This window comes from Podarcis pityusensis (assembly GCF_964106645.2).
Source record: "Podarcis pityusensis genome assembly, chromosome: 12".
Lineage (NCBI taxonomy): Eukaryota > Metazoa > Chordata > Lepidosauria > Squamata > Lacertidae > Podarcis > Podarcis pityusensis.
In genome coordinates, this window is record NC_138037.1 from 50,939,552 (window position 1) to 50,958,619 (window position 19,068).

A 19,068-nucleotide genomic window follows, 5' to 3' on the forward strand; every position below is an offset into this window, starting at 1 on the left:
GGATATGCTTAAGACAGCCCTGGCCAGAAGCCAAGATATAAATGACTGGACTCTCCCATTGCTTAGTTTCACAAATGGTTTTACCAAAGCTAAACAGGTCCTTGCAAGTCCATTCCATTGGGTCGCCAACATGGTGTGCACGAGTGGCCTTGAGGACATTTAAGAGCACCCCTTGTTGTCCCCTTTTTGGTGTTATTAGGGTGGTTACCTTTGAAAAGTAGATAAAGGTATGGGAAGTGAGAAGTTGGAAGAGCTCATTCCCACTTCCTCTTGCAGCTCCAATGTGCTTTTCAGTGTTCAGACTGGTCCCCAAGCAGCTGATCAGAAAGTTGAATGACAAGAGGTAAGGAAAGTGAGTTGCTGCAGGAATCGGAGGAGGAAAGAGAGAAAGCCTGTGCATACAAGCAAGTCAGTTCTGATAAAATAAATATCCTTAAAATGGCAAAAATGTTGTACCATTTTCCCATCACCACCAATGCCAGATCATATCTGCCCCCATTGACTCAGTTGTGAAAATAACCGATCCAGGGCTTCCAGGGCACAGAAACATGGAGTCTAGTGGGGAGGAGGGACAAGGTACTTGAACCCATTGCCCACCACTGTTATCCAGATTCAGATTGGGGGTCCTGTGCATAGAGGATGGAAACCTCCCACTGAGGCAAATGGGAGACTTCATTGCAATGTAAATTGCAGGTGTGCCCTCCCCACCACCGGTCAGAAGCAAGACCACTACAGACGGCAAAGCACTAAAGCCCCCAACCCACGATCCCAACCCAGATAAGGAGAACCATACTGGCAATTTGAGTACCTTGTATTTAAATGTAATCAGTTAGTGTGTGTTCTAATAAATTCTGGACAACCTCATGTGATCAGTAGATTGTTTTAAGAGAAAAGCATGCTGCTGTCTCTTCCCTGCCTACCATGGGGTGGTTCACAGCATAAAAACACAAAATACAGAATAAAAGCACGAACAAGAACAAAACAAAACAAATCCATAACCTGCCCCCTCATAAATGTATTCTTCAAATGTGGTTGCAAAGACCTCTCTCTCTCACCCCCAAATGCATCGACCTTTGCCCACTGACAAATCTTCCTCTGATGATAAGCTTGAGTTAAATACAAGTTTAAAATCAGATATCATATTTTGGGGACATAGCTTATAGAGACTACATTTGCCAACAATGCAAAATTGTTTTTGTTTCACACAATGCTGGCTTTGGTTGAAACATCTTTATTACCCTCATCTCCACAAAGCCGCAGACTGTCCTTTGGCGTTAGTGAGCTCAGCAGCATGAAACGTTTTTTTTCTTTCTTTCACTCTGTTCTTGCTTGTGTCATTTATTGGCTGGGTGACGCTTTTGTCTCTCATAAAATCCAAGGATTTCAGAATACTGAAAACGTCTGCCTAGGCAGTCTTCAAGGGCTGTGGCTCAGTGCTAGAGCATCTGGTCTGTATGCAAACATTTTGAGGTTCAGTTCCTGGCATCTCCTTGTGGAGCTGGCAATGTTTCCTGCCTCAGTCTCTTGAGAGCTGCTGCCAATCTGTGTAGACAACACTGAACGAGATGGAACCCGTGCTCTTAGTAGCTTTCATTGTTTCCATGTAGATGTTTGCTTGGAAGTCAGTTCCTCCGAGCTTCATTGTGCTTACTCCTAAGTTGGTTGACTTATTCCAAGTTGACCTGGAATGCTGTACTCATTTAGTTCCGATATTCATGCATGGATTGCACTGGTAATGCATTTGCGCCAGGTTTAGGGCTACAGAGAGTTTCCAGGACTCTAGACAAGCCGATTTCCCTAAATTATACTCCAATAATTGAAGCCCCTGATTTAGAATGTTGCAAGCGAAAATAATTGCAGTTGCTTCGCCTTACGGTCACAGCCCCAGAAAGGCTCATTTTTAAATAAGAAACAAAAATGAATGCTTCTTTTCAGAATTCTGTGGCTGCCTTGAGTTTCATGTTATATAAAAGGTACCCTTAATATTTAACTTAATAAAAAAAAAATGTGTATTTGAAAACGCAAGGGGTATTTTGAAGCATAAAAACAGAAGGGTACCTGAAGGAGCATAAAGCCCAGAAACAGCAGGCTCACGGTTGGATTTCAATAGGAAACCATTTTCCAATATCAAGACATTCTCAAAGCTGCACTGTGTTTTGGAAGTGCTTTTTTGTATGAGAAAAAGAACAGACAAGGCGCTTTCTTGCACTGGGGAAGTGGCTCCCTAGCTTGCTTGAATCCGTATTTCTCCATTCATTTCTTCCCCATTTAAATACCTACTCAGATACAATTGTGTCAAATGAAAGCTCTCTCGCGTTTCCTATTCTGATGGCAAAAAAACCCAAAAACCCAAGTGTGATCATTTATCTTTAAATTGTTCAACTGTTGTGTTCTTGTTAATAATGCCACATCTCCTAGGAGCCATCTATCATTCAATTTCCTCACATAAGCTACAGGATTGACCTTACCTACTGTTCCCTAGGAGAGAAAATAGAAAATAAGCTGAAATGCCAACCTACCTTAATTTTTAAAAATTGCTTTGAAATATATTTTTTTATTACGCAAATCATGGACACATACCACAAGCGCTTTTTGTTTTGGCTTTTTCTGTTGGTAGAAATTAAGAGTGAAATTTAGACTAATTAAAACTAGTTTACCATAGGACAATGTATGTTTTTGTTTGAATGGTAGTTTGATGAGTTAGCATGACCAAAATATTTTATTCATGCTCTGCTGAAGAGACTGAGGTAGAGCGAAATTACTGCATAATTAAGGTTACCAGGTTTTTTGATTTATGGTTACAGTACTGTAGATTAATAAATAGCAGACCAGTAGCGGCTGGTGGGGGGAAATGGATAATTGAGAAAAGATACACTGCAGTATTGCCATTTCTTTTTTCTCCAGTAGGAAGAAAGCACCATTTATTTCAAAGGACTTACTGCCCACTGAAACAAAGCCAGCCAGTTGTGTCTGATTCTGTACAGGCATCCCACCTGCAGATTGAATGAAATAATGTGGGCATTAGGAAAGTACATAAGCAAACTCCACTATCGTCCTATGTCCAGCTGCTTTTGCTTTTTCTGCTGTTCTAGCCTCCTCCTAAGTCCCAGATGGGGATGTTCAAAATTCCTTCCTCTTCTTGCTTAGCAACAGGGAAAGTGGTTATCTGTACTGTACTGAGGAATGCCGCTGCCTGCCTGCCAAGTGCCAAAGCCTCAGAATTGTCTTGTTTTGTTTTATAACTTTCTTTAAAAGTGTCTGGTTGACGTACTTTAAAAAATTAAATAAAGCTAAGAGTCTGGGGGCCCTGTTAGTGGTCCTGGTTTAAATTGCGAAAGAGACAAAATTTCACTAGGGGGAGGAGGCCGGGATTATAAAGGCCTTCTTTTGCAAACATTCGAGATTACATGGCCAAAATATGCAGTATGTTTTAAGACTACTATACTTAATTTTGCAATCACCACTTTAGTGTATTGTTGTGGTTAGTAGAAAGGAGTTTTCTCAGTTGGAAGCAAGCTAACAGAAAGATGCTCTAGTTTTGCACTGCAGCAATACACAGGTAAGATTACATCCCTCTAGAATGATGTAGTTGCATGTTGGGTTCAGTAAGTGCAGATGAACAGAGCCCTTTTAGTGACAGTGTTACTATAAATATACCGCTGCTTAGCTGAAAACAAGTCTTGGGAGGTTGGGATTTCTATACCAGAACTAAAGGGCATTTTAAAATCAATAGCATTAGGAGATAATACACCAACAATAATAATCTACAGAGGATACTAGTTCAAAGCTCTGCTCTTGTGCAGCTCTAGCTAAATAGAGGAATCTTTGACATAATAATTCTAAGACTATTTGCCACACTTGCTATGTTCAGTGAAACTAAGAAGAGTGCCACCAGCTTAAGAGTGTTTTGATCTTCCGCAATTTGAGAGAATACTGATATCATTAGCACCAGAGAAAATTAGCCAAATCCTGCATTAATGGCAAGCTTCACTGCAGGGGTGTGGTATATTTTAAGATAAAGGGAATTTTCCCATTGAAGTAAACAAAGACCTTCCCAGGCTTTGTATTTTGATTGAGCAGCTCAGGAAATTGCATGCTGCATATAAATGTACAGTGAGGGGAGGGAAGTATTTGATCCCCTGCTAAATTTGCCCATTTGCCCTCTGACAAAGAAATGACCAGTCCATAATTTTAATTATGGTAGGTTTATTGTAGCCGTGAGAGACAGAATAACAACAGGAAAACCCCCAGAAACCCAGAAGACAAAAGTCAGAGACTGGTGTGCATTAGAATGAGTGAAATAAGTATTTGATCCCTTTGCAAAAGATGACTTAGTACTTGGTGGCAAAAGCCTCGTTGGCAATTACAGAGGTCAGACGTTTCTTGTAGGTGGCCACCAGGTTTGCACACATCTCAAGGGGGTATTTTGTCCGACTCCTCTTTGCAAATCCTCTCCAAGTCAGTAAGATTTCGAGGCTGATGTGTAGCTACTCGAACCTTCAGCTCCCTCCACAGATTTTCAATGTGATTAAAGTCTTGAGACTGGCTAGGCCACTGCAGGACCTTAATGTGCTTCTTCTTGAGCCACTCCTTTGTTGCCTTGGCTGTGTGTTTTGGGTCACTGTCATGCTGGAATACCCATCCTCGATCCATTTTCAATGCCCTGGCTGAGGGAAGGAGGTGCTCTCCCAAGATTTGATGATACATGGTCCCGTCCATCATCCCTTCGATGCGGTGAAGGTGTCCTGTCCCCTTAGCAGAAAAACACCCCAAAGCATAATATGTCCCCCTCCATGTTTGACGGTGGGGATGGTATTCTTGGGGTCGTAGGCAGCATTCCTGCTCCTCCAAACACGGCAAGTTGAGTTGATGCCAAAGAGCTCGGTTTGGTCTCATCTGACCACAACACTTTCACCCAGTTCTCCTCTGGGTCATTCAGATGTGCATTGGCAAACTGCAGACGGGCCTGTACATGTGCTGTCTTGAGCAAGGGGACCTTGCGGGCTCTGCAAGATCTCAGTCCTTCGCAGCGTATTGTGTTACCAACTGTTTTCATGGTGACTATGGTCCCAGCTGCCCTGAGATCGTTGACAAGTTCCCGCCGTGTAGTTCTGGGCTGCTTCAACACCGTTCTCCTGATCATTGCAACTATGAGATGAGATCTTGCATGGAGCCCCACACCGAGGGAGGTTGAGAGTTATTTTGTGTTTCTTCCATTTGCGAATTATTTCACCAACTGTTGTTACCTTCTCACCTAGCTGCTTGGCAATAGTCTTGTAGCCCAGTCCAGCCTTGTGCAATCTTGTCTCTGACATCCTTGGACAGCTCTTTGGTCTTGGTCATGGTGGCTACTTTGGAATCTGCTGGATTGATTGCTTCTGTCGACAGGTGTCTTTTGTAAAGGTGCTGTAACGAGCTGGGATTACAGGTAAGACCTCTCCCTTACAGCAGGTGCTTCTAATCTCAGCTCGTTACGTACAGTGAAGATACCAGGTAGCCTGACATCTGGCTGGTTGCTAGGGGATCAAATACTTATTTCACTCATTATAATGCACATCAATCTCTGACTTTTGTCTTCTGGGTTTCTGGGGTTTTTCCTGTTGTTATTCTGTCTCTCACGGCTACAATAAACCTACCATTAAAGTTATGGACTGGTCATTTCTTCGTCAGAGGGCAAACGGGCAAATTTAGCAGGGGATCAAATACTTCCCCCCCCCTCACTGTATGTAGCAGTCATGGCAGCAGGTGTTTACTTTTAAAGAAGAACTTTTGAGTAGAAAAGTAGTAGTTGTGCCTGGTCCTTTTCATGCTGATCATTTTCCCTGATGTATCTCCCTGGCCTGTGTTGGTTTTCCCCTGCAAGGCTGCAAAGACATGTTTCTCTTTGTAAATATGCATCTGGAATCTTGCAGAAGAAACTACCTGGAGAGGAGTTTTACCAATCCAAACAAAATGGAACCAAGGTATAGGTTCCAAAAAAGATCCTGATAAGAGTCTGTGCTCCCGTAGTAGGGAGTATTTTTTGTATCTTTGGTAATACGTAACAAACTGGAACCATCTACTTAAATACTGTGCATCTTATTTATATATCCGAAAGCTTCTGCCTCTTTTACCAGTAGCAGTAGTTTAATAATAATCCTTATGTCTTTTGTAGAATTATGCTTAATATGCATGTAGCAGGAAGAATCATTGAATTGTCTTTATACTCCCTTCAAATAATCCCCTCTCTTCCAAAATAACTATATGTAGCTCCTCCTTTGTCTGCGGGCTTAATCACAATATTGGAATTATTTTTCAGTGCTTCCAATGCCAATGTTGCTTTTAACGTACAATTTAACAAACTGCCAGATGCAATATTTCTTCAAACCTCCTTTTCAAAAATATGAATATTTGGATATGGTGATGACGGTAGTACATACCTGGAGGTTCCTGAATCATAATCTTGGGAAATGCCAAAGACAGTTTTCAATTTTAGATATCATATTAATTCTAAAACATCTCTTCTAGTGTAGTGTGTATTGTTGTTAATGTCACATTGTACGTATTATCTCTTTGGGACTATCAGGACTGAAGTTCTTTGGCATTTGAGGGTGTGAAAAATGAATTCAAGATCTCTTACTGCTGTTGCCACTCTCTACTGTAAATCTACTCTGAGGGTATATGTATACAATGTTAATGTACTAGTTTTTAAAATCTGTGCTAGGTGTTTCACAAGCCTTGTTTAATCGCGCAGTCATGACACAATTAAGTGGCTCATTATTCTTGCTTTACCATTGAACGACAGAAACTGAAAAGTAGTGTCAGGGGTTCAGGAGCAGAGGCACAGGAAAGGGAGGAAATAGAGAGCGAGGGGGAGGAGTCCGAAGGAAATGTTAGCGATGACAGCGGTCCGAGGTCTCTGAGTCTTTCCAGCGAATCGGAAGATTCACAGAAAGGGGCTCCCATGGTCAGAGCAAGGGGGGTGCCTAGGGGGACACCCCAGGAAGAAGGGGCCAGAGGGGACTCAGAGAGCAGCAGTTGGAAATCAGGACCAGCGTCCACACCAGAGTGCAGTAGGGGGGAGGAGTCCCAGGCATCGGGATCAGGCGGCGCACTGCCAGTGGGAGGACATGAGTCAGGATTGGCCACGCCTCCATCGGGGAGCGAGGAAACGGTCGAGAGGAAGGTTGAAGGCTGGGCGCGCGCGCCAAGTTCAAATGTACAGGAGGGCGGCGCAGTTGGCAGCCCGGATAGGGAGCCAGGTCCCAAAGCCCGCCGAAAAGAGGGGGAGGAGTCAGGGGGGTCAACGTCAGCGTCAGAAGAATCCAGGAAGGAAGGGACCCCGGGGGGTAGCAGGACCCAGAGGAGAAAGGAGAGACGGAAGAGGTGGAGTAAGGCTAGAATCTTAAACTGGTGTACAGGGGGCGGAGACTCAGATGGAGCTTCGCCGATCTAACCCCTAGACGTAGAGCTGGGGCGCTGCGGCTTGAAAATGGAAACTGTACTTCAATAAAGACTTTTGTACATTACTGCCGGCTAGCGTTGGTCCTCTGTGAGCTGGGACCTGGAGCCAGCTCTGACAAGTAGTGAGTATCCCCAAGCCAAATAATAAATCTTTAGCCAAGCAGGAATCTCAAAGATGGCATCCACTAACACACACTGCCCTTTGCGCTGTGACTAAACACATTAAGGCTGCAATCCTGCACTACTTCCTTGAGACTAGGCACAATTAATTAGTTATATAATTGAAGAAAGTTTATTTTAATCCTGCTCTTCATCCCCCAAAAAGACAAGTCTCCCAGAGCAGCTTACAAATCACCAAAGAAAGTCCCTGTCCTCTATCTTGCAATAAAATAAGACATTACACTGAAGGCAAGCCAATGATAACATCATCATCATCATCATTTTTTATTTATACCCCGCCCTCCCCAGCTAAGGCGGGGCTCAGAGCGGCTTAATCTGGATCACATGTGCCTGGAGCAATACTTTGGTAGTTTTCTGGCAAAAGGGGGCTAAGAAGGAGTCCCTCTGTTCATGGTGTTCATGGGGATATAATTGGTGATGTGTTAGGCAAGACTGTCCGTACGTGTCTTAGAGCCTGGCAGCCTATTTGCAGATATAGCACATTTGTATAGAATGACTTATGTGAGGCTTGTGTGGTGGGCACTTGTAAGTGGAAGAAACCAGAGGCCCTGCAATGCTTCGGTACTTGTGGAATATTTCTGAAGGCCATGGTGACAGCATGGTACTAAAATTTGTAAATCACTCTTGACAATGGGTTATCTTTTCCTAAGCCACTTAAACTTGAGGGAGCGGGATTTTACTGTTTTGTGGCACGGACATTTATATGAATAGATTTAAAAGCCTCAGAATCTGCCCCAGGGCTAAAGTCAAAGCTAAGTCTGCTAGTCTGCAAAGGCCAGTAAAATCCTTTATCTTAAAGGAAAGCAGAATTCAGGCCTGGGATTTTGGGCTGACATTTGCCTCCAAAGCTAAATCTAGAAGAGGAAGGGGGGCCTGGCCCTTCCAAAATAGACTTGTTATTTGCAAAAGGATCTAGATTGAGATAATGAAAGCAGCAAACCTATTTTAATTACACTCCTGGGTTACATGGCTGGCAGAGGTGTGCAACTGCTGTGCTTTGTCTTTTAAGCACCATAGGCTCATTAAGAAATTAAAACAGTGGTGAGCCTTTCATACAGCAACGCTCCCTCTGGGGATGCTTTAAATTTTCTGACTGTCTGCATAGTGATACGGATCATAAAAGTTCAGAGAATTACCTCAATAAGATGACAGCCTCGTCCATTTACACGGGAAATCCAATGCTCCCTTTTTCCTCGGAGGCACTCATTGAAAATCCATGCACGGCTCATTTCTCTGGCCATTTAACAATGTGTCTCATGTTTGTCCTGATTAAGGGGGGGGGAGACACCCTGTCTTTGTAGCAGATATAACATGGAGGATGATATAATTGCAGTAAAGAGGCCCCAGAGCTTGCGGTAATAGGGTGGTTCATCTGATGTGTGTTGCCGTCGGAAAATAAGCCCTGTATGTATGTACTCGGGGGATAGTAAAGAGGCTTTCAAGGAGTACACTAGATGTAGTATGAAAGCTAATGAGGAACAGCAAAAGCATGGAGGAAAACCTGTTTCATACTTCTGCATCTTCCACTACACCCTGCCAGTTTTTCCTGAAACGTGTAAGTACTTTGAATAAGTTTCATCCTGCCTTTCCATTTTGCCCCGTCCTTTCCTTACCATACTTATATCTAGGCTACCTAAAAATAGGCAATGGCATGCAGAACAGGGGTCGGCAACCTAAGGTCCATAGGACACAAGCAGCCCATGGGGGTTGTTTATCCGGCCCACGAGCCGCCCCCGAACTGAGCCACCCACTCGGTGAATCCACGCGCACTGCACTAAACCATCACGGTGCAGGGACTCACTTCCGTGGCACCAGAAATCGCGGACACGCGCACTCACACATGCGATCCAGCCCACAGAGAGATCTCTGCTGGAGTGAACCGGCCCAGGTGAGGTCAACCTTGTCAACCCCTAATGCAGAAGAACCAGTGTGGTTCAAATGCAGTTCCAATTGGCTAGTGCCTCACCCCTGCCTCCTAAATGGCATCAGTAATACACTTTGTGGCAAGCAAAGAATGTTCTTAAGGCTGAAACTGGTGGAGGACTGTCCTAGTTCCAACTTCATCTTTCTTCTATACTCAGCCCAGTGTAGTGGTGAACCTTGGGGTCTCACACTTCAGCGGCGCCCTGTGGAGTGCCAAAATTCAGGGCCCCTCGCCTTCCATTCTACATCATAGTTGCAGCATAGTTAGTTTGGCTTACTGTTACATCCCAACATGGTCATAGTGACACTGAAACAAATTATGTGCACAGATGTTTAGAATGGATATGTACCAAGCTGGAATGTATCTAAAGGCTAGCGGCTAGCGGTCAGTGGACTAGGAAGACTAGTCCCCTAAAAGTCCCTGGTAAATTAAAGTATTAAGGCCTGTCACCTCCAAAGCCCAGGGAGCTTCTGCCCAGCTTAGGGAGGGGCAGTGTGCTCATGTGTGTGACGCCCCCCCACCCCATTGCCCTCGCAAGCTGGGGCCTCTGTCCCTAACTATTCCCCTATGAAAAAATTCACTGCACACCACGGCAGAAGACCATCTTAAATCAGGATTTTCTATACACCATCCCATATGCTGTCATATAATCCAACCACACATCACCCTCCATACATAAGAAAACACCAACACCCATGTTACTGTGCGTCACAAGCAAAACATTGTGATGACATTAAATATTACGATTGAGTTAAATAGATACATCTTCCCAAAATATGATGCAGGGACATGGCTCAGTTCCAATAAAGGTATCCCATTGTATCGTCTAAATACAGGAGCGCTGTGGAAGTATGCACATGAATGAGAGGTGGGAAGAGTATATAAATCTGGATACTGCCATCTTCTAAAATAGGTAGCCAGAGAACCAAGGACAGCTTTTTCACATAAGCACTGCTCATCATTTAATATGTGGTGGTCTCTCTCTCTCAGCCTCTTTTTGTTTTCAATTATGCATAGTGCCATTCTATCAACTTTGTGGTGGCGCTCAGAGAATAAGCTCACTTCAGGCAAATAAGAGTTTCTTCAGCAAGCAAATAGTGTGCTATTTCCATGTGAAAGTATATGAGTGTCATGGCGGCCCAATTTCTATTCATGAGTAGTTTGTTGTTCAATATACCTCACGACTCGGCGATCATCTGCTAGGCGTCTCTCCATTGTGCAAGGAAATAGAAAGCAAACAAAATCACTGCAAATGTCACTCCACCAAGAGCTAATAACTTTTCTCTGAAGACTTGTGTATGTACAGCACATCCGGCTGGGAGTACTGGATTGCCTCATATTAAAAAAATATATCTCTGATTGATATTGTAAGGTCACTTCCCCCCACCCCAAAATAACCTCACCCTGATTGACAATTCTATTGAAAAGTCTGCATACAGAACAGAAGTGTCACTTCAACTGTTGTTTTTCTGCCTAATCATTTTCTTTCTTTATCTGCCTCATTCTTTCTCTTGGTGATTTTCGTTTTTAAAAATGCACATCTCAAACAAGGAATATTCAAGAAAACACAAAATACACTACAAATAAGAATACCACAATATAATGCACAAAGATGAAATCCAAAGCCTAAAATTATGACCCAGATACATTTTTCTAAGTGAGTAGCTACATCTGCTGTCCTGAAGGAATCCCTGCTTCCACTTAAAATGTAAGTTTCTCCTAGGCATATTATCAGTTTTCCACAAGAAAGGAAGGAACCCAATAGAGCAGGCATGGCCAAACTTGGCCCTCCAGATGTTTTGGGACTACAAATCCCATCATTCCTGGCCACTGATTCTGTCAGCTAGGGATAATGGGAGTTGTGTTCCCGAAACATCTGGAGGGCCAAGTTTGGCCATGCCTGCAATACAGCAAAGACTGTACGCTTGCTGTTGAGTTATCTTTGGCTGATGGCTATTTTCTCCCCCTTTAATAGGTTTCTTTTCCCCTGACATTGCAGGACCCGGAAAGAAGTATGAGAGCCTATTTTGCAAACTAGGTTCGCCTTTCCGAAGTGCAACTCTCATCTGAAACTATGTATTGTCGTTTCTGTCTTTCAGGTTACCAGTCTGTCTTACCTAATCAACAACAAGGGTTCCAAGGACTCATGGGAATGCAACAGCCTCCCCAAAGTCAGAACCTAATGAATAATCAACAGGGAAATCAGGTGCAAGGCATGATGGTCCAATACCCCACCATGTCGTCGTATCAGGTACAAAGCATCTATATTGAATGTCTTCATTTTGGGCATGTGGATTGCTAAAATAAAGGCTACTACCATTCCATAAGAAGTCCATATGTGTCCCTACATAAAATTATTTGAAGCTGAAAATTTGGGAGTAAAAATCACCACCACCGTACAATTCCTTCAAGTAATAAATTGGAAATCCAATTGATCTGTATAATTTTTTTCTGTTGTTACAAGAGGAAATAACAGCAAAATTGACACAAAATATACACATAAAAACATGCTATTACAAATATTGAAATATGCTTAATAAAATTATTGTAGTACAGAACAAGAACTGTGTTTCTAAATAGTTTCACATTTGCCACTCAACTTAGTTCATTTAACTTAACCAAATATTATCTTTTCTGAAAGTGGGAAAGCAGCAAAATACCTGCCCTTTCCCCCTTGTTTAAAACTCTGGTTTAGAGCCCAATGAATCTAATTGTAATTTTCAAATGATGTGTAAAAATATTTGTTATTTGACTGGCGGTTTTAATACCAACATTTGAGGGCCATTTATCTTATCAGCCCTATTTCAAGCCATTCTGTCAACGCCACATTTCCATTCTGCATTTTGACTGGGAGCTACAAAAGTTCATTCCATCAGATAAAACACCTTTCTTGCCCTTGTGCCACATTTGAGATACAGAACCACCAGCGCCTCCTCCTTTCATTTTTCATTGTATGGTGGGGAAAAAGAGCCCTGCTGTTAATAATGTCAATCTACACAAGCAGTAAAAAGACAAGGGCGTCGGGTAATGAAGGTTAGGCATCCTCCATTTAGGATCTGATATTTTTTATCATTTAAATGTCAGAAGAAGTCAGAACATGATTTAATTCTCTGGGCTCCGCCTGTTTCCTGGACCCCTCTCAAGTTCAAAATAACGGAGACTGAGGTATTGAAAAGTAATTTGTTGATTCTGCATTTGAGAACTGCACCAAAACATAGCGGTGTGATATTCTGCTTCTACAGCTTTACTTTTGTGTCACACTGCCAACAAAATCGCATCACCTGGTCAAGCAACATCCCACCTCCCCAGACATTTGTTTTGGAAGTCAGAGGTGGGAAATATTACACAATCTGAAAAGTAGAGCCTAAATGGTTCATTTGCGTCTATGCTAAACACTCAGTAGGGGGAGGATCTTGTTTCCTGATCTCCTAAACAATAAAATTCAAGACAAATCCATAAGTGTAGAACCATCACCTATGTGACTCTTTCTCATCCAATGAGAGAACTGCACCAATTCCATTTAGAACACTCTACCAGTTCACTAGGGACGCGGGTAGCACTGTGGGTTAAACTACTGAGCCTAGGACTTGCCGATCAGAAGGTCGGCGGTTCGAATCCCCGTGATGTGGTGAGCTCCTGTTGCTCGGTCCCTGCTCCTGCCAACCTAGCAGTTCGAAAGCACGTCAAAGTGCAAGTAGATAAATAGGTATCGCTCCAGCGGGAAGGTAAAAGGTGTTTCCGTGCGCTGCTCTGGTTCGCCAGAAGCAGCTTAGTCATGCTGGCCACATGACCCAGAAGCTGTACGCCGGCTCCCTTGGCCAATAAAGCGAGATGAGTGCCGCAACCCCAGAGTCGGCCACGACTGGACCTAATGGTCAGGGGTCCCTTTACCTTTACCAGTTCACTAAACTGATGCCTAGTCCAGTATTCTGATTTTAAAGCCATATTCTAAATGAATGAAAGTCTTTTCCACTTCAGTGAGGCTATTCCAGAACTAATTAGTTCTGGAATGAGCTCTTATGCAAAGAGAACTGAGTTATTACAACTATACATACTGGACTACATTTTAATCAGCTCAGCTCAGCACTATATATCAATACACGTTCAATCTCCCATCTCTTCTGCTTCCTTCTCCCTACCTGTCAGCCCAAGCATACGGGAAACAATATGTTCACTTCTTAAATTCTTCAGCTATTGGTGAACTAGCGTGCACCCCAGTCTAAAGACCGGGCATTTCATAGAACTGGAACAGACATGAGTCAAAGGTGGAGACCAATTATGAAAGAAAACAAGACAGAAGGAAAGAAAGCTTGTTAGGAATTTTAGAGATGAGTATGAAGACCCTAAATTTGCTTCTTGTCTTTTAGGTGCCAATGACCCAGGGTTCTCAAGGACTGCCACAACAGTCGTATCAACAGCCACTCATGCTACCTAATCAATCAGGTCAAGGAACACTTACAGCCACTGGAATGCCTGTTTACTGTAATGTCATACCTCCTTCCCCACAGAATAATCTCCGATTGATTGCACAACACTGTCCTTCTAATAATGTTCCACCAGTTATTTCTGCCAACTGCAGGACAAACTGTGCGAATATTAACAATGCTGGATGGCAGGTCAAGTACTGAAACTGTGAATCCTTAGTACCAATATATAAAAGGTAGCTGGTTTTTTTTGTTTTGTTTTTTTAATGACAACTATCTCATGGCCTTCAAACGAAATGAGGAACACAACAAGAGTTATCAGTTGAGGGCATAGAGTCAGTGCTGCTGGAAATATGTAAAAACAACAACAAAATGTAATAAGTTGTTCTCGCTGGTTAATGGTGCATATTTTTGTCATGTCTGCTAGGTCTGCCTTTATAGCTTAGCTAGTGACATGAAATCATTGAGGTAAGATTTTTTCCTACCACTGAACACCACTGTGTAGATTATAATATCCCTAATTCAGATTAGTTTTGTACTTTGTGTTGAGTTTGTGAAGCGAAAAGTATTTAAAAAAATATAATAAAATCACATTGTACCAAAGTTGTAATGGACATTTAAAAAAAAAAAAAAGCTGAATGGAAGGAATAATTTATATACACTATAGAGTTTTTTATGGATATCTACTGTATTGTAGTGTTAAATCACAATAAAGCTACTTGACCTCATGAAGAAAGGTCAGCTTTCTACTATCTGCTTGACTATTTATTTTACGCCTTTTCACTCAGGCTTCTTGACTAACTAGAAATATGAAATATAGCTATCAGTAAAACACCTTGCTATTCTTTTGCTGATAAAACTACATTGATATGAGATTCAAAGGCAAATACAAATTCCTTTGTATTTTGAAACAAATGCACAGATCTTGCCAGTACTGCTTCTCATGTTGATTTTGAGAGAGACACACTCTGGGGATTTTGGGGAGAGATGCCTTTACCTGAAGAACTGATGAAATCTCATGCACAGGAGAAAAGTTGCTCAGTATTCTGCTTCTACTTCCCTTCCAGTCATGTCTAACAGTTCTGAGATATATCAATATGTTAGAAACCTCGTCGTCACACAAATCAGATTAGGTGGTAAAAGCTGTGCCTCAGTTTTATGCTGCAGGCAGGAGGGGCTCAAGTGAATGAATTTCCTCCATTTAAAAAGTGGGTGGGTGAGAGAAGGCAAGGTTATAATTATACCCTGAAATCACAGTTGAGAATTGGGGGTTCTGCATTCACGAAGAGCAAGTATGAGGTCGAGTGTCCCTGCCTGACATTTCACATGAACAGGCCAGATACCCAGAACCTGCTCCATAATCTTCTGCAACATACATGGATTCCTCAGCAAACTGTACATTCAGGGTCCTCTGGAAGTAGAAAGTCTGCAAACCACTGCGCTGTCTGATAGAAAACCTAATCCTACTGTGAGTGATGCTTGTTTCTATCGATGGGGGTGTGGGGAGAGGGACACTTGCTATGTCACCATGACAATTCAAGTGCCAAATGTAACGCAGAGCAAGGACTGTACTCCTGCCAAAGTAAACAGCACCACAGGGGGCAGGGAGAGAGAATGTGGTTGCAAGTACACATATTACTTCTGCAAAGTCACATTGTCTGCCTCAACTCTCAAGCGAAGAGGTACACTACTTTGAAAGAAAAAGAGCTATTGAGATTATTTCACAAACACACCATTTTGTAAAAGGATATGTGATTGGCGAGGGGTTCGTTAAAGCTAAAGTACGAAGCTTGGGGTTTGGATAGGGGCAAGTCCCGACTAGTTCCCTGCTCAGTCATGAAACTCTGCGGCTTGGCCTTTGGCATAGGGTTTCCATGAAGGTGAGAATGTATATATGCATACTCTGAAGTTGGCCCCATTGAATTTATTGTAGGTTATTCCCAGGTATACCCAGGGGGTATACAGGGCCAGCCCAATACGTTCTCCTGCTTGAGACAGAATTACAAAAGGCACTTTCCACCCCAAATAAAGCTGGCTAGTTTGGCACCTCATAAAATCTCATGGTGCATCTGCCCCAGCAGCAACAAACATGTCTCTCCCATATTGGTCTCTATAGCCACAGCTACCAAACTTTCCAGCAGTTTGACTTCCACCCCCCATAGGCACACTCCTGCATTGCCTCCCCAGACAGATGAATGCCAACAACAACAACAACAACAACAACAACAACAACATACCCTTCAACATTCCTCAGATGAAAATAGGTGTCATGGGCGAGGAATCTGCTTCACCTGCTGAGCAGCAGCCTGAAGGAGGAGAAGGCAGAGAGACTCCCCTGCTGCTGATCAGCCTTCTTCCTCCTGATGTGAAGCAGCTGGTTCCAGTTTTCTTAAGCAGAGTTTCCAGCCTCAGTCAGTTGATGGAAACAACATTTGTCGTTCCTGGCCAGACCTTGCTGCTCGTGACCTTGGACTCTCAGCTTTCTTGACCCCTGGACTGTCTGACTATGTGAACCAAGATATTCCTCACCTTAGGACTGGACTGAACCTTACATACAGACTCTGCCTCCAGGCAAGTCCCCTGCCCCCCGCCCCCAAAAACTTGGCTGGTTGCGCACCCGTGAGGGTAATGAATTGAAGACAGTGTTTCGGACACAGTATGGGCACTTTGAGTACACTGTAATGCCCTTCGGCTTGACCAATGCACCCACAGGCTGACCACAATCATTGGTGGTCTTCCCCTGTGGGTACTACTCCTGAAAACTTCAACCAGCAGAGTGGAATTATGGCATTTGGACAAGAAACTATTGGCTATCAACGTGGCCTTTGAGATACAGTGTCATTTGTTGCAGGGGGCCCATTGTCCAGCTGAAGTTCAGGAGGACCATGGGAACCTAGAACATCTCCAGTCAGCCAAGAACCTGAGTCAGCACCAGATCCACTAGCCCCAGTTCCTCCTCCAGCAGCTAGAACCAGCAAAGCTGGAGTATGAGCGGTCTGACGATACATTACGTACGGCCACGATCTTGCCGCCTGCCATCTTTGCTATGGGCCAGGTTCATGGAAACTTTCTGTGGGAGCTGCGGGAGGAACAACAGCAGGACGCCTATGTGCAGCACCAGCCTCAAGAATTGTCTGACCGGACTGGACACACTCCTCGCTATTAGATGGTGCACCAGGACCTGCTGCAGTTTTGGAACCGTTATTATGTGCCTCCTGGTCCACTGCGGGGAACTGTTCTGCGGTTATGCCATGACAGTCTTCCAGCAGGGTACTTCAGATGCTTCAAAACTCTTCTTTTGGTGGCCTCATCTTTGGGTTGAGGTGGAGCAATATGTGGCCTTCTGCCCTGTCTGTCGGGCTGAAGACATCCCTGGCAAGCCGACAGGACACCTTCTACCTTTACCAATACCTAAACAGCTCTGGTAGACCATTTCCCTGTACTTTATCATGGACCTGCCTCAATCCCAAGGTGCGACTACCATTTTGGTAGTGGTGGATACCTTGACCAAGATGGTGCATTCTGTCCCTAGCACTGGCCTCCCCTTGGCCCAAGAAACTGCCGATCTCGTCTTGAGGGAACTGTTTCACTTGCACGGCCTGCCACAGCGTCACGTGTCCGATAGAGGACCACAATTAACACTGCACTTTTGATGGGTCCTTCTGAAGGGTTTGGAGGTGCAGCTCCATCTCTCCTCTGCCTACCACCCTCAATCGGATGGGCAAACAGAGCACATAAATGAGATCCTGGAGCAGTATCTGCAGTGCTTTGTCAACTTCCATCAGGACAACTGGATCTCACTCCTGGCGGCTGAATTCTCTTGTAACAATGCTCTCCACGCTTGGACATTCCTGTCCCCGTTCTTTGCCAACTATGCGTTCCACCCCTGCTTCTTCTCCCTGCCATCATCTCCTTCCACACTTCGGTGGCAGATCGGTTTTTGCAGGAGCTGCGGGCCATCCACCAGGTTCTTTGCGAGCAGGTCCAACGGGCAATAGATGATTACAAGCATTTCACTGACCAACATCAGCAGGCTGGGGGGGCCCTGGCTTGGTCTGGCTCTCCACCCAGCATCTGCCCATCCAGAACCCTTCATGGAAACTGGGGCCCTGGTTCCTCGGTCCCTTTCCTGTGGAGGTTGTGATCAACCAGATGGCCTACCCGGACAAGCTCCCAGCTTCCTACAAGGTACATTTGGTTTTCCACCACGCCTTGCTCATCCCTATGGCCCCTGCCACTATGCACCAACCGGATGCTCCCCCTCCGTGGCCCATCCTGGTGGAAGGGGAACCAGAATTTGAAGTGGCACAAATTTTGGACTCCCGTCAATGGCGACAGCGCTTCCAGTATTTGGAAGACTCAAAGGGCTATGGCCCTGAGGAACACTCATGGGAAGATGCCTTGCATGTCCCCAGTTGGTCCAGCAGTTCCACCATTGGTAACCCCATAAGCTGGCACCCAGCCAGTGGGTTGGGGGTGCCTTGGGGTGGGGGATAGTGTCATGGGCCACGAATCAGCTTCACTTGCTGAGCAGCAGCCTGAAGGAATCAGAGGCAGGGTGACTCCCCCTGCTACTGATCAGCCTTTTTGCTCCTGATGTGAAGCAGCTGGCTCCAGCTTTCTTAAGCAGGGTTTCCAGCCTCAGTCAGTTGCTGGATACAACGTTTGTCGTTCCTGGCCAGACCTTGCTTTTTGCTTCTCGTGACCTTGGAGACTCAGCTTTCTGACCCTCTTTACCCCACATCACCACCACCCCAAGCATTTCCTATCAGAAAAAGGGCGAGTGGAACCACCACACCAAAGGGACATAGCACACACACCCTCCACTGTCTAGAGAAAACCCCTTAACCCCAATTTTATTTTATTCTTTGGTAAATTTACAAAAAGAGAAACACACACAAATTTTAGAAAGGGGGAATATTAGATGCAAATGCACACACAATTTTTTTTTAAAATTGTGCTCTGTGCCCCCTTTCTTCCTGCCCTGGACCTCAGTGGCAGCAGCCTCTCCTTAATGGGGTGCTCCCTCGCAGCCACAGCAGTCGTCTCTCAGGACAAGTGCCGCCTCATCCTCCCCCCTGAGCTCGACGGCAGCAA

General features: G+C 44.3%; 2 protein-coding genes across 34 annotated transcripts in view; one reads left to right on the forward strand and one right to left on the reverse strand.

Annotated features, from left to right (window-relative positions):
- ARPP21 (cAMP regulated phosphoprotein 21) overlaps positions 1-14,723 on the forward strand; it is a 233,299-nt gene extending 218,576 nt beyond the window's left edge. For all 21 annotated transcript variants that reach the window (XM_080975816.1, XM_080975817.1, XM_080975818.1 and 18 more), the window contains 2 exons: positions 11,647-11,798; positions 13,915-14,723. In XM_080975816.1, coding sequence (XP_080831942.1) covers positions 11,647-11,798; positions 13,915-14,175 — 413 coding nt within the window. In that variant the 3' untranslated portion in view covers positions 14,176-14,723. The remainder of the gene's footprint in view (positions 1-11,646; positions 11,799-13,914) is intronic.
- The window catches only part of LOC308460030 (uncharacterized protein), an 86,019-nt gene that overhangs the window by 18,457 nt on the left and 48,494 nt on the right, over positions 1-19,068 (reverse strand). For 2 of the 13 annotated variants that reach the window (XR_013978393.1, XR_013978394.1), the window contains exons 3-4: positions 14,969-15,053; positions 209-317 (exon numbers count right to left, since the gene is read on the reverse strand). The exons of 3 other annotated variants lie outside the window; for them this stretch is intronic. Coding sequence is in view for 1 of the 10 variants with exons in the window: in XM_080976069.1 (XP_080832195.1) it covers positions 209-317 (109 nt within the window). In the remaining 9 variants the exon portion in view is untranslated. Of the gene's footprint in view, positions 1-208; positions 4,161-14,968; positions 15,054-15,215; positions 15,748-19,068 lie in introns of those variants that run through there. 8 more of the 13 variants (XR_013978391.1, XM_080976069.1, XR_013978398.1 and 5 more) reach the window with 6 other exon arrangements.